The following is a 13,102-nucleotide window of genomic DNA, read 5'->3' as shown; positions in this document are numbered from 1 at the left end:
ACCTCTAAGAACAAGACTACAGATGGTATTTTATCGCTTTGACATATATAAAACACACTCAGCTAGCATATATTTTGCTAGATCATGTGCAGAAACATTCTGTACTCCATCAATTACTAGTATTGGGCAAATCAAGTGTAGAATGAAGAACTCAGAAAAAATTTACATATATGCAATTCAGACAGAACATACTTGTAGCAAATGAAGTTGCAGTCAAAAACTGAATTAACATACTGTGCTGGTTTTGGCTGGGATAGAATTAATTTTCTTCATAGTAGCTATTATGGGGCTGTATTTTGGATTCGTGCTGAATACAGTGTTAATATAGGGGTGGTTTTGTTTTCCCTGAGCAGAGCTTACACAAAGCCAAGGCCTTTTCTCCTTCTCACCCCACCCCACCAGCAAGGGGGCTGGGGGTGCACAAGGAGCTGAGAGGGGACACAGCTGAGACAGCTGACCCCAACTGCCCACAGGAACATCCCAGATCATATGATGACAAGCTCAACACATAAAGCTGGGGGAATAAGGAAGGGGGGGGGGATGTTTGGAGTGATGGCATTTGTCTTCCAAAATAACTTAGGAGCCCCACATTCCTGGAGATGGCTGAACACCTGACTGCCAACAGGAAGTTGCGAATTAATTCCTTGTTTTACTTTGTTCATGTGCATGGCTTTTGCCTTACCTGTTTAACTGTCTTTATGTCAATCCATGGGTGTTCTCATTTACTCTTCTGATTCTTTGCCCCATCCCACCGAGGGGGGAGTGAGCAAGCAGTTGTGTGGGGCCAAGTTGCCAGCTGGGGTTAATCCATGACACATAATTGAATGTAAAAAAACTTTTTCAAAAACAAGGTGGACCTTTAAGTGGAAGAAAGAACTTTCTTATATCTGACACTCACCATTATTTATCAGCATGGAGACAGTGACATGCAGCAAGTATGCACAAACTGACATGAAGACAGATTTAAAACAATACAGCCTAGGTTGTCAGGAGGAATATCTTCAGCAGATTGCTGATCCTGGGTCCTGTGATATTACACTTTTGAGTAGACAAAAGGTATTCATAACCAATTACATCCTGTCTTATTGATGTTGATATTGCCCTGTTTACACAGACTCCTGTCTAGTGCCAAATTTCACCTTTGGCTGTTGCCAGACTCTTCTCTCCCAGCTATTCCCCGGTTTGAGCAGACTGTAGCGCTCTCAGCCTGGCACGGACATCCTGCCGCTGCTGTTTCGCCCCAGCCCAGGTGATGCTCTCGGCTTAGCACCGCTCGGTTCCAGCGTGGGCAGCACACACTTGGCTTTGTACCACAGCAGTTTCTGTTCTCTCCGAAAGCCGCGGGACTGGGAGGGACTGGAGAGTGAAGGGGGAGCAGCCGCCGCCCTCCCCATGAGTGGGGCGCGGGTGCCCCCGAGCGGCTCCTCGGCTGGGACTCACAGCGACCACGGAACGGGCACAGCTCACTGCCACAGGAATGACTTTCTAAATGGCAGGGTTTAGAGTATTCGAGTTAGGAGCATGAATATTTATGTTGGGTCAATTAATTTTTCACAGTAGCCACCGAGACACAACAGTATCCAATTCCTCATTCAGTTTCTGCTTATACTTCTCCTCCAGTTCATAGTCAATCAAACACCTCAAAGAATTTAAAATCCATCATGTTAAGAGACTTATGCTGGCAAATTACTGAATTATACTTCAATTTCAGAAGGCCCCAAAGATCCAATAAATAAAAATTACCAGTAATATGGGAAAAGCTAGAAAACTGTAGTTGTTGTGGATTAGAATACTGACTCTTTAATTAAAGTAAATGTGAAAAGAAGAGAATTATTGATGCAAGATAAAACTGCTTTTTTTTTTAAGAATTCAACCTCATGAATTTCCAAGTAAATATTTGTAACACAAGTCAGAGCCTTCAAACAACTCCTTCTCTAGAAAAATGTTACCAAGAGGCACACCACCACCACTTTCATGTAGTCTTAACTTCTTCATCAGAAAGGATGTGCTCAACAGTATGTCATATTCCATTTCCCACAATTTTTACCCCCTTTCACATTCATGGTCACCATACTTATTAACTTTGTTTCTTTTTTGAAAATCTGAGCAAGGTTTCACAAATGTATAAAATTACAGATTGTTAAAAATTGGAACAGGTGACACCGTATTACAGTGCACTCACAGAGAGAAGAGCCTTAGAGCCACGAGTCCACAAAATTTTTTATTAAAATAACACCAAGTTTAAGAAATCAATGCAGTGCAAAGAAATTTCAATTTGTCATACAAAAAAAATTAATGGTTTTCCATCTTTAAGTATGTAAACTGCATTCCAATCCAGATGCGACTGATGCAATACAGAAACAGAAGCGTTGTAACGCAGATGAAGGTCAAAGTTAAAGACTGGCATGCTGAGCAAGGAAGGTTCTTATTCTTTGCAAGAGTTCTTTCTTTACACTGTCTGGTACCAACGCTGAAACACAAATAAGAAGGCAGAAAGTCAAAAAGACAAAACAAAACATATGCCAATACCGAACTCTCATAACAGTGACATCGATCCCTTTTTTGTTCTCACAGTTCTGTTAATACACTGAGTAATTGAAACTACTTGATTTTCACATAGCACATCTGTATTTTTCCCATCAAAAATAGGCTAAAATTGAGGTCTATTGAGAACACTGTTGTTACTGGTAGGTTTTTTTGCCTAGTCATAGTCCAGAAAATAGGAAAGTTTGAGGGAAAGGATTATTGAATAGTAAACAGGATATAACCACCACAAGTGTGATTATCCCACCTTTTTTCTTCACAAATTTAAAACCAAAAATCTCAGCCATGACCTCAGAGTAAAGGTCTCCAGCAAGTTATTTTGAAAGCCTATTTTTATTTAAAACTGAATGATGTTTCTCCCACTAACATCAAAGTTTATTAGGGAGCCCAAGAGGAACAATATAAAGAAGACTTAAGTGATTCCACTTTTTCCTCTATCTGTATGCTGTGCCCTTTACTCTTCCCATTCCCATTACACTAAACTGTTAGTCCAGATTTTCCATCTCAAAGGATCATGAATTTTAAAACATCTGTGCTGCATACTCCAACTCTTCTTGGGACCATTAAGTCAATTATAAAGATGAATACAGACATGACTAAATAATGTAACCTGCAAAGTAGTCTACACACACAGCTCATTATAGATTTTGAATGACTGTTACACAATACATATTCACATGTTTTATTTGTTGTTAAAATTAGGCTACTAACATTTTTCCTTGAATCCAACACAGGCAAGTTGATAATGTTGCTTTCAAAACATTAATGAAATAGAGGCAGGTATGTTTATCGATGTACTACCATATCCATGTATGCATTTTCTTACCTCTGCCTTTAGGAGTGATTTCTGCCACCAAATCATCAACAGTAACATGCTCTAATCCTTTCTCTTTAATGACATCTGGGGAAGACCAAGACCAATATTTTAAGTCTTTTAATCCATTCATTAGAAGACAAAACCTGTGCCAGTGATTAGAATATAAAACCTGCATGCATATGTCATCAGAGAATATGAAGTAGCAAATTACCTAAATGTAGGTTATTAACTCAGTACCTACTGCATTTTACAGTGGATTAGTTTCTCACTCATGCCACAGGTTTACGGATGGGAACTTGTCTCTTCTGATGCATCTTGTTCAGCTCATATTTCAAAAGGAAACATTACAAAGTTTTATCTCATCTGAGCATTACCAGATGTGGCTATTACTGGAGTGTTGTAGCACAAGTTGGCTGTTTATCTCTTAGAACACATTATTTACATAATAGCGAGAAAGATGCAACTGGAAAAAGACTTTGGAACATACAAAAAGGGAGAGCACGGACAGTAAATCCTTACTATTCTTCCTGTCTTGTTTAAACAACATGTCTCTATATTTCAGCAAAGTCAAAAAGTATCTCTGGAAGAAAGGAATACAACTATAGCAAAATAAATGTGATGATTAAGATATAGTGTATGATTAATACACATCTGTATTTAAACAATTGTCTACTTATAGTGTCTTGCACTCTAGTGAAGAATGCAGAAGTCAAAGCTGAGAAGTAATCTCAATTCAGTAGCATGAACCTAAAATATTATTTAAACATACATGTTTTTAACTGTATGTCAATACATAGGATTGTTTGTCCCCAAGACACTAAATGTTTTCTGAACTGACATCACATGAACTATTTGTAAACTGCTTTTTTTGGCTGAACTCCCTGATTTCAGCAATCCTGGATTGCTCAATTATTGGTCCTAATCCATAATGGCAAGAAGCTCCAGAACAAGCTAAAAAAAACCAAACAAACACCAAAACAAAACAACCTTCCCCAATAATAGAATGTTTAAGGTTGGAAGGGACCACAGCGGGTCATCTGGTCCAGCCTCCCTGGTCAAGCAGGGCCATCCTCGAGCACACGGCACAGGTAAAGGTGACTCCACAACCTCTCTGGGCAATCTGTTCCAGTGCACGGTCACCTGCACAGGAAAGAAGTTCTTTCTTGTGTTCAGGTGGAACTTCCTGTGCCTCAGTTTCTGCCCATTGCCTCTTGTCCTATTGCTTGGCATCACCAAGAAAAACCTGGCTCTTGAGACCGTCCCTTCAGATACTTATAAATATTGATGAGGTCCCCTCTGAGTTATCTCTTCTCCAGGCTGAACAGGCCCAGCTCACTCAGTCTTTTGTCATGAGAGAGATGCTCCAATCCCTTAATCATCTTTGTCACCCTCTGCTGGACCCACTCCAGGAGCTCCATGTCTCTCTGTCCTTTCTTTTGGAGGTTATTAGGCTCTCAAAGCAGACAAATTAACTTATATTTTTCCAGTCTCAGCAGCTGCAGTTACAGTTCAAAGTACTAATGTAAGCCAAATAATTTTACATTTCTTTACTATAGCAGAGTGTAAAGCATATAGTTGAGAAGGCAAATAAACATCCCTTTCATTATCTGTACTATTGAAATGGATAATCTCTGGCAATGGCATCAGCCAGACGACTGCAAGCATGAATAATTTCAGCCTTCTCTGCTGAACCTATGAAAACAATTTAACACACCCAGCCCTACAGAAAAAAACAAACAACTTTGTAATGGAATATTGAGTTTCCAGGCACAATAGACCAAATCAGAATTAAAGTGAAATCTCAAGGGATTTGTTATTTGCTTTAAGGAAATTTCATCCCATGGTAATATTCCTGGATGCTTAAATAGTATTTATAACAGTTTCATATGATTTACAAATCAGTAAATTGTAGTAATGCTAAACACTTAACTCAAAACTAAAGATTTTGGTATTTAGAAGTTCATCTGCTTGTTTTGCTCCTCTAAGCAGATCACCTTATTTTCAAGAATTGTATTCAGAAAGAGTCCAAATGCACTTATTTCTATCCCATGTGTGGACAAAGTTCTGTAAGTTGCAAGTTCTGTAAGTTCAGAGTTTCTAAGCTGCAAACCACTGTATTTGCTCAATTCTCCTTTATCTTGTTTTTTATTCTCCTGTAGTAATGAAGTCATGTCTCTCAAAACAATATTTAGGGAATCAATTCCTACCCTTGTCTCAGAAGCTTAATAAGGTTCAGATCAGAATTCTTCCAAGATTTTTTTTGCCAAGATAGTAAAGCACTTTCTTGCATGGAAAACTAACTGCCAGGGATACTTTCCTCTTTCCCAGGTCTCGTTTAAATTGACTGTTAGGCAGTGCAGCCTTCATCTCAGTTGACTACAAAGGATACTAATTACTTGACCACAGTTACCTTTGCAATGTGCCTTCAACTGATCCTTCCAGCCGCATTCAATTAATTTGGCTCTCAGCAACTCTTTAAGGCTGTTAAGACAATATACAAACTTGTTAGGAACAGCAAACACTCCTGACAGCTTAAATATGCTTCAGCGTGAAAGTTAAGCCTACAGTTACCACCCAAGAACTCCCAGACCAGCAGCAGAAATGGCTGAACAGCACATGAATCCTAAACCAAATGAGTACCAATTTCAGTTTACCCCATTAGACTATGGGGACTTGGTGGCTCAGGAGCTAATTCACAGAATTTCTTCAGGCAGCGTTGATGCTGCAGCCACAGCAAAGGAGTAGAAGCCCCTGGATCATTTGAACTGCCTGAGTCTACTCTCGTAGCAGATGTATGCTAACTTTCAAAGTTGGGAGTATTTCACTTGAAACCAAGTCTTCAAAATAAGTAAAACCTTCCCTCCGCCTTCTGAAAAGAGAATTCTGCATGACTGTCTCCAACTGCAGGCTTCTCTCCCCAGTTACACATTACCTCCATATACCAAAAAAAATATTGAAAGCAAGCTAAAAAAGTGTAAATTAGTATTAAAAATCCGAAGGGAAAATGAAAATAAATATGATAAAATAAGCTTTAATATCTTTACCCTTTATTCCATCAGTTAGCAATCCTGCTTATCTTGTATCATCCTAAATAGCTCTTGGCAAAACTCCAGTTTTATAAATGAAAGGATTGCAGCAAGATGCTGAACTGTGCAGGTCTAATCCCTTTTATTCAGTGAATTGTGTAGAGGGCAGATGAAATGATGACAAAAAGCAGAGTAACAACACAGGTGAAATGGACTGCTTCTGGATATTTCTTAATTAAAGAAATTCCAAGTGCTCTGCCTCTGATCACAGTACAGCTCTGACAAAGCCAGTTTATAATACAGCTTTTGACATTCTGTTAAAACTCTTCTTACTCTTAAATTAGGATAAAATAGGTTCCAATATCATTTCAAGAAATTGCTTGCTCTGCTGAAGCTCTGTGCAATCTACAAGGGGATGGTCACAAACAGGAGAGAAGTGGAGCACAGATACCACGTCAGGCTGCAAAAGGTTACACCAGGTACAGGGCTACACCATGACCCAGGAAAAAACTCCTCATACAAGCCTTTGAAAATGAAGCAAATGGAGCTTTTGGTGCATGGGGTTACAAGCACAGTGAAACAATGAGGGAAATGTCATAAGCATGCTAATGATATGTAAATGCAATGCAAATAAAACAGAGGGAAGAGATAACAAAAGGCCAAGAACTGGCTGCCACATTACATTGCCCAATTTGCTTGTTTGTCTTTATCGAGATCTCTACAACGACTTGCACGAGTGCTGTTTTATGTGTTCTACCATGTATTTCTTTTTAAAAGCAAAAAGTTTTGTCTCAATTTCTTAATCAGGAAATAACAGTGGTGATTTTTATATGAACCAAGGGTATTTCAACAAAAAATATCAGAATAAGTGTTCATAAGCCAACTACCCCATCCTTTACTTCCCCAGTATCTCTTTTCAAGTGTAAAACTAAAATGAAACTGTTCAAAAGGCATTTTTAAAATGGTTTTATATAATACCTAAAACTTTCACGTGCAGGCACTTGAAGAATTTAGAGTTAAGTTTACTTAATCTCTACTTCTAGGTGTAGCTCATGTTTGATGTATTTAAAGCCTCTCACGGGCACGGAGTAGGACGCCAACTTACCGTTCCCGCTCTCCGGTTTCTATCAGCTTTTGGTTAATGGTTGCTCTCATCTGGGCATCTTTATTCATTTTGGAAATCTGGGTTTTCCACAAACCTGCACAGAGAGCAGAGGAGAGTTTCGACAAGCGCTGGTGTCACTCCCACAACACAAAGAAGCCACCGAGGCAGAATGACACGCCGCGCTGTGCGCACTGACACCCCGCGGGCAATGACCGGATCGCCGGCGTGTGGCCAGCTCATAGCCTGGAGCCCCCACGGCTGCCCCAGCCCACCGGGCCGCCCGCGCGGGCGCGGCCCCCCCTCGCCGGGCCTCCCCGCAGTCCGGCCCGCCCTCCCGGTGCCTCTCCCGACTGGCGGCGCCCCCGCAGAGCGCAGCGCCCCGGATCGGAGCGGGGCAGGGCCCGGTGCCGGAGCGCTCCCCCCTCACCCTCCGCAGCGCCGCCGCTCCGGGACCGCAGGAGGCGGAGCGGCCGGGCCGCACGCACGACGGGCCACTCGCCCCTGCCGCGCGGGCACCGCCGGGAAATGTAGTTCGGTCTCGGCGACTACAGCTCCCGGCGCGCCACGGGCTGGCGGCCGCCGCCGTGCCCGAACTACGACTCCCAGTGTGCCCCGCGGCTCCCGCGCACCCCCTTCCCGTGGAGCTCGGCGGCGGCTCCCGCGCGTTCCCCGCGGGCCGCGGAGTTGGCGGCGCTTCCCGAAGTTTTCCCAAACCCGCGGGATGGCGGGCGCCGCTCACTGCTCTCTGCAGGCAAAGCGCCTGCTCCTGGACCCCAAGTTCGAGGGGTACAAGCTGTCGCTGGAGCCGCTGGCCTGCTACCAGCTGGGGCTGGACGCGGGTGAGCAGCGGGTGCGGGGCGGGCGCGGCGCGGGGCTGATCCCGCCGGGGGCTGATCCTGCCGGGCATCCCTTGGGCAGCGCAGGAGGCCGGATCCGCCCGCCTTTCCCTTCGTCCCCTCGGCGGTGCGGCGCGGCCCGGCAGCGGCCCTGGGTGCAGGTGCCTGGAGCTGGGACAGCCCGGCCCGCTGGAGCCCCGTGGGGGCTCAAGGGACCGATCGGCTGCTCTCGGTATAAGTGGCTGCGGTTTGGCAGTGGTGTCCGTTCTCCTCCTCAGCCTCGGGTGGGTTCATGGTGGGCCGAGGTCTCTGTCAGATCTTTGCCTCGCAGCTCCCTGCCTCTGGAAGTTTGGGCTAGTTTCGAAATGGGTGAGGAAAGCCTTGTGCTAAATCTGATCTTGGGTTGTGCAGACGAGCTGAGGCTGATAACCACTTGAGGTAGTTCAGGGTGGAGTGTGAACGGAGAATGTGGAATTTAGATAAATGCACGTGAAATTAATATCATACGAACTTCAGCAAATTAGCTGTTTTTCTTTCTTGCTCTGCCCACAGTTCAGAGGTGGATCCTCAGGCTATACATTCTCTGCTTTCTCTGCCAAGCATCACCAGTATTTTAGATGCTGCTCCATTAATAGGCTAATTCACTGAGGAGTACATTAGTGCTAAGTCCTGTTGAATATGTGCCTGCAACATGCCCCTTGAAATCTCTCAACACTCTGCGTTTATTGATTCGTGAAATTTAAGTCTTTTGTAAGGTGGATGAATTAGTTATTTTTTTTTTTTTTTAATAATGCTGAGACTGTAATATACTAATTGCTGTCTCTATATATTTACTGGACAATATACCTGTCTACAGAGTTACCCATTATTTGTTACTTTAGCTGTGTTGAATACATTGTATCAGAAGTGGACCGGAAAAGTATGTTTGCCACACTGAATTGTCAGCAGTAAGATGGAAGTTGTAGGTAAATTGTGTATTGAAGGACAAGGGAACGAGGTGGTACTGTCTATGCTGGGAGTGGAAAATCTAATGAGTAACTTTTTTATTACATATTTTGACAATTTTACTGTAAGACTGATTTAGGTGTCACCTTTCAAAAGAGTCCAAATGTAGTTGTGTGGAGGTGTGCTACAGTTGTGTCAAAGGTGGCAATGGCATAGCGTAGGTGCAGTCTTTTAGTTTGTCCCTTATTTGATGTTCTGCCTATGATCAAACAAGCCCTGTGGTTCTTGGCTAGTCAGTTGTGCACCTGTTCTAAAGTGTGAGGATTACAGGTTTTCATTATAATACACAAATGATGGAGTTGCTGATGGACAGGCGGATCTACACAGTTCTTGTTCATTCAGACATTTTAAATAATAGTTACAGTAACTGGTGTGATAGAGAATTGGTATGTGTGACTGTATTTTCTTTCCCCATTTCTCACAACACAAAACCCCTGACTCATTTCAGTCTAACTTACTTATCTGTCCTACAGACTCATTGACATTAACTGACTTATTCTGTTCTCTGTGTGTGTATGTATATATAAGTACAGATACAGGTCCTCTGGACAGTGGAAAGGTTTTGCTGTTGTTGTGTTTGGAAATTAGTAGCAGGAAGTATATCAGACCTTATAGCTGTCTTCTAGATGTTTTGTTTTCGGCCTGCTCTTAGGCCTTCAAGCTGCCTCTTTCTCCTTGATGGTTTTTTTCTGCTTCTTTCAAGGCAGTTTCTTCACAGTGCAGAGGTGTTCTGTACCTGAACTTTTTATTTCCCGGTGTCAGTGGTCTACACATGTGTTAAATTGAGGGTTTCCTTCCAAAACTTGGGGTTTATGTTGTACAGGAGCAAAGGGCTGAGTTGTAGAGACCATGAATGATGTGGAGGCTGTGACTTTTTCAAATTATGGCATGTGAGAAGAAACTAATATTGTGTGAGAAGACCAAGAATTTCTACTTTCCAGCACATTTGTGAGCAGATTCAAAGCCTCTGGAACATGATGAAGAACTTGGTAGTTTGTGGGTTATTAAATTAATAATTGTCACTGTGTGAAAAGTTTGATTTGATTTCCTCAAAGTGAGACTGAATACAAAAGCTAAAAGAAATGTCAAATGTTTAGGAACTCTATCAGCATGATTATTTCTGATTTAACTCACAACTGTTTGAACAAATATGGTAGTAGAATCTGGAAGATTAATGTTAAAAGGCTGGAAGATTAATCTAAAAAGGCTGTTGAGTTTTTTGTTTGTTTTCCAGGAAAATACTTTGTGAGTGCTTGTCTCAAATGACCTGAGATTTGAAGTTCTGCCTGTGTGGCATCCCAAATTTTATGGCAGTAAGAGGAATATGTGAGGTTTAGAGTAATTGAAATACATGACAATAAATAGAAATAGGTGCTCCTTCTTAAGTAAAACTGAGTTTTATCTCAGCTGTAGTTGAAGTATTTATGCAATGTTATTACAAACTTACATATTAAGTTTTAGAGTATCAATCTTTTTTGTCAATATTTGTATCTGTGTTTTTATGTTTATCTATTTTTATTAATTTCACTGCTAGGTATAAAATAAAATAAAAAAAATTGCCATATGGAATTGATGCAGGGTTCTACCACTGGAGCAGGTAGATAGCAGAATGTGGTACTGTGTGACAACTTGTGGTGATTGTCATGTTCATGTGGACAACAGTGAGCTTCGTTTTCTGACCATTGTGTTCAACTTAGTATTCAGTTCTAATTTGCCTTCAGCTGTCAAACTGTGGTTGCCAGGAATTTGCTGTTGTCAGATGTGCAACTGACACCAAAATAAATTTTTAAAAATTATTTATTTATTTGATCTGTGGTACAAGGGAATTTTCTAGTGAATTTCTTAAAATGTATGGTCACAGAGAAGAAGAATGGGGGAATTCTGATACCTTTCCTTCCCCTTTAAATACTATGATTTGCATGTTCTTTTATTTCTTCCTTACTCCTACCCCTTCTGCCCTAGTTAATTCTAAACTTTCACAGTCATTTCTTATCTCATCTCTCATCCTGGTAACATATTTCAACTAGTAATGAGTCTCACACTATTGTGCCTTTAATTCCTAACTCCTCATCCTAAATTTTGTCTATCTTTCTCCTTACTTTTTTTTAGTTTATTTCCATAACTTATTTTCAAACATTTTATTTGCATTGAGCTTTGTAATGAAGTTTTATGGAGCAAAAGGCACTGATATGTTTCAAACACTTGGATATTTTCATTTTCCATTTTCATTTGAAAAATTAAATGTAGAAAAAAGTCTTAATGTATGGGAAATAGTATGAAATTGTGAGCTCTTGCAGACATTTACAGCTGTAGTTCATAAAGGTTTGTGTCTCAGGCATGTGTGTATCTGTTTTGTTGTACTTTCATTTCTTGAGGGGAAAAAATAAATGTAGAGGCAGGTTCTGCCTTGGAACTGCTGTTAAAGAAAATGATTCTTGCAGCTGGCACAAGTCAGCTTTTAAATCGAGGCATTGCTACAGCGATACTTTAACAAATACCTTGCTAGTTTTTGGATCTTGTTGAATTCACACCTGTGTAAATAACTTCATCAGGCAAAACCAGTTCATTACATGGTGTCAGTCAGCCCCTGCTTGTTTTCAGCAAGCTACCTGTTCATTAGACAGGTCTGGTTTTGTTTTTTTCTATTAACATACTTATTACAGTAGATTAAATGAGCCTTGTACTTTTATTCAACAACAGCAATGAGATGACACTGACATTAACAATAAAAAAATATTTTTTTAAATTAAAAAAGAAAGCATTAATGCAGGGTTAGAAGGATCTTTGAATGCTGATACTAGAAAATAAATTATCTTTTCCACCAGTAGATCAGCATGTATGAAATACAAAATTGCTTCCGCTGGGTGGCACTGCAAAACAAGGCATGACATGCAAGCATATATTTGATGCCACAAAATATGCTGATATAATTACTTTGCATCTTTGGCTGTATTGTAAAGTTCCTTTGGTGTATTCAGTAAAACATCTAAAAATGGAGGGCCTGTGGTGGGGGATGTGTCTGATGGCAAATGTAAGATTTTTCTATTCATTTAAAGTATAAGTTTGTTGATAGCATTCTTCATTCAGAGTTGTTTTGTTTTGTTTTTTTTTTTTTTTTGCTCTGCAGAGCAATAATGATTATAATATCCAGTTAGGGACTTTATTATAGCAGTTAGGTTAGGGATATGTTACTACTTCTGTTGATTGTTTTGAATTGCTTTGTATTTAGTGCTTTTGCTTTTAAGTAAAGGCATTGTGAGTGAAAATCTTTGCTTAATTATCTTTGAACTATTTTGAATCAAATGACTTTTTAAAGCATGGAACTCAAGATAACCATGCTACTTTTCTCAAATTGTGTTTTTCTTTGTACTGGTCCAAAATATCCCACCAAACTAGGGGTGTTGGGAAATAATATTGAAAGCTGAGATTTAATTTGTATATTTTGTATATTTTCTTTTTTTTCTGGTGTGACACAGTATGAATCAATGTTTCTGGGTTTTAGCAGTGCAGTTGTTAGTTATTAGTGTATTTATCAGAAATTTGAAAGAGGCCATGTATCATTCTGTTGAATAGCTGCCTTTGACTGCTGCTTCTTAATTGAACCCAAACAGCTGAAGCTACTGAATTAATTAGTCTGACTCTTAAAAAGCAAATAAACAACAAAAAACTCCCACCCCAAAAACCCAAACAAAAACCCTAAAACAAATCAAACAACCGTCCCCCCAAATGAAGCAACAACAAATCAGTAAAAAATCCTGACTGAAAACCA

At 40.6% G+C, this 13,102-nt stretch overlaps 2 protein-coding genes across 4 annotated transcripts in view; one reads left to right on the top strand and one right to left on the bottom strand.

The window, feature by feature from the left end:
- Nucleotides 1–2,208: 2,208 nt before the first annotated feature.
- ENY2 (ENY2 transcription and export complex 2 subunit) lies at nucleotides 2,209–8,014 on the bottom strand. The gene is made up of 5 exons (XM_051785418.1): nucleotides 7,920–8,014; nucleotides 7,493–7,586; nucleotides 5,772–5,842; nucleotides 3,371–3,445; nucleotides 2,209–2,470 (listed from the first exon to the last, which is right to left on the bottom strand). The coding sequence occupies exons 2-5, from the start codon at nucleotides 7,558–7,560 to the stop codon at nucleotides 2,394–2,396; spliced, it is 291 nt and encodes a 96-aa protein (XP_051641378.1). The 5' UTR covers nucleotides 7,561–7,586; nucleotides 7,920–8,014; the 3' UTR covers nucleotides 2,209–2,393.
- A 90-nt stretch (nucleotides 8,015–8,104) lies between these two features.
- NUDCD1 (NudC domain containing 1) overlaps nucleotides 8,105–13,102 on the top strand; it is a 37,497-nt gene continuing 32,499 nt past the window's right edge. Inside the window, exon 1 of one of the 3 annotated variants that reach the window (XM_051785407.1) lies at nucleotides 8,105–8,331. In XM_051785407.1, coding sequence (XP_051641367.1) covers nucleotides 8,214–8,331 — 118 coding nt within the window. In that variant the 5' untranslated portion in view covers nucleotides 8,105–8,213. The remainder of the gene's footprint in view (nucleotides 8,332–13,102) is intronic. The other 2 variants (XM_051785410.1, XM_051785408.1) reach the window with 2 other exon arrangements.

This window comes from Manacus candei, unplaced genomic scaffold, assembly GCF_025592945.1.
Source record: "Manacus candei isolate 608988 ecotype Guabito, Panama unplaced genomic scaffold, ASM2559294v1 h1tg000019l, whole genome shotgun sequence".
In the NCBI taxonomy this organism is placed as follows: Eukaryota; Metazoa; Chordata; class Aves; order Passeriformes; family Pipridae; genus Manacus; species Manacus candei.
The sequence above is the reverse complement of the archived record's forward strand: the minus strand, read 5'-3'. Positions and strand labels throughout refer to the sequence as shown.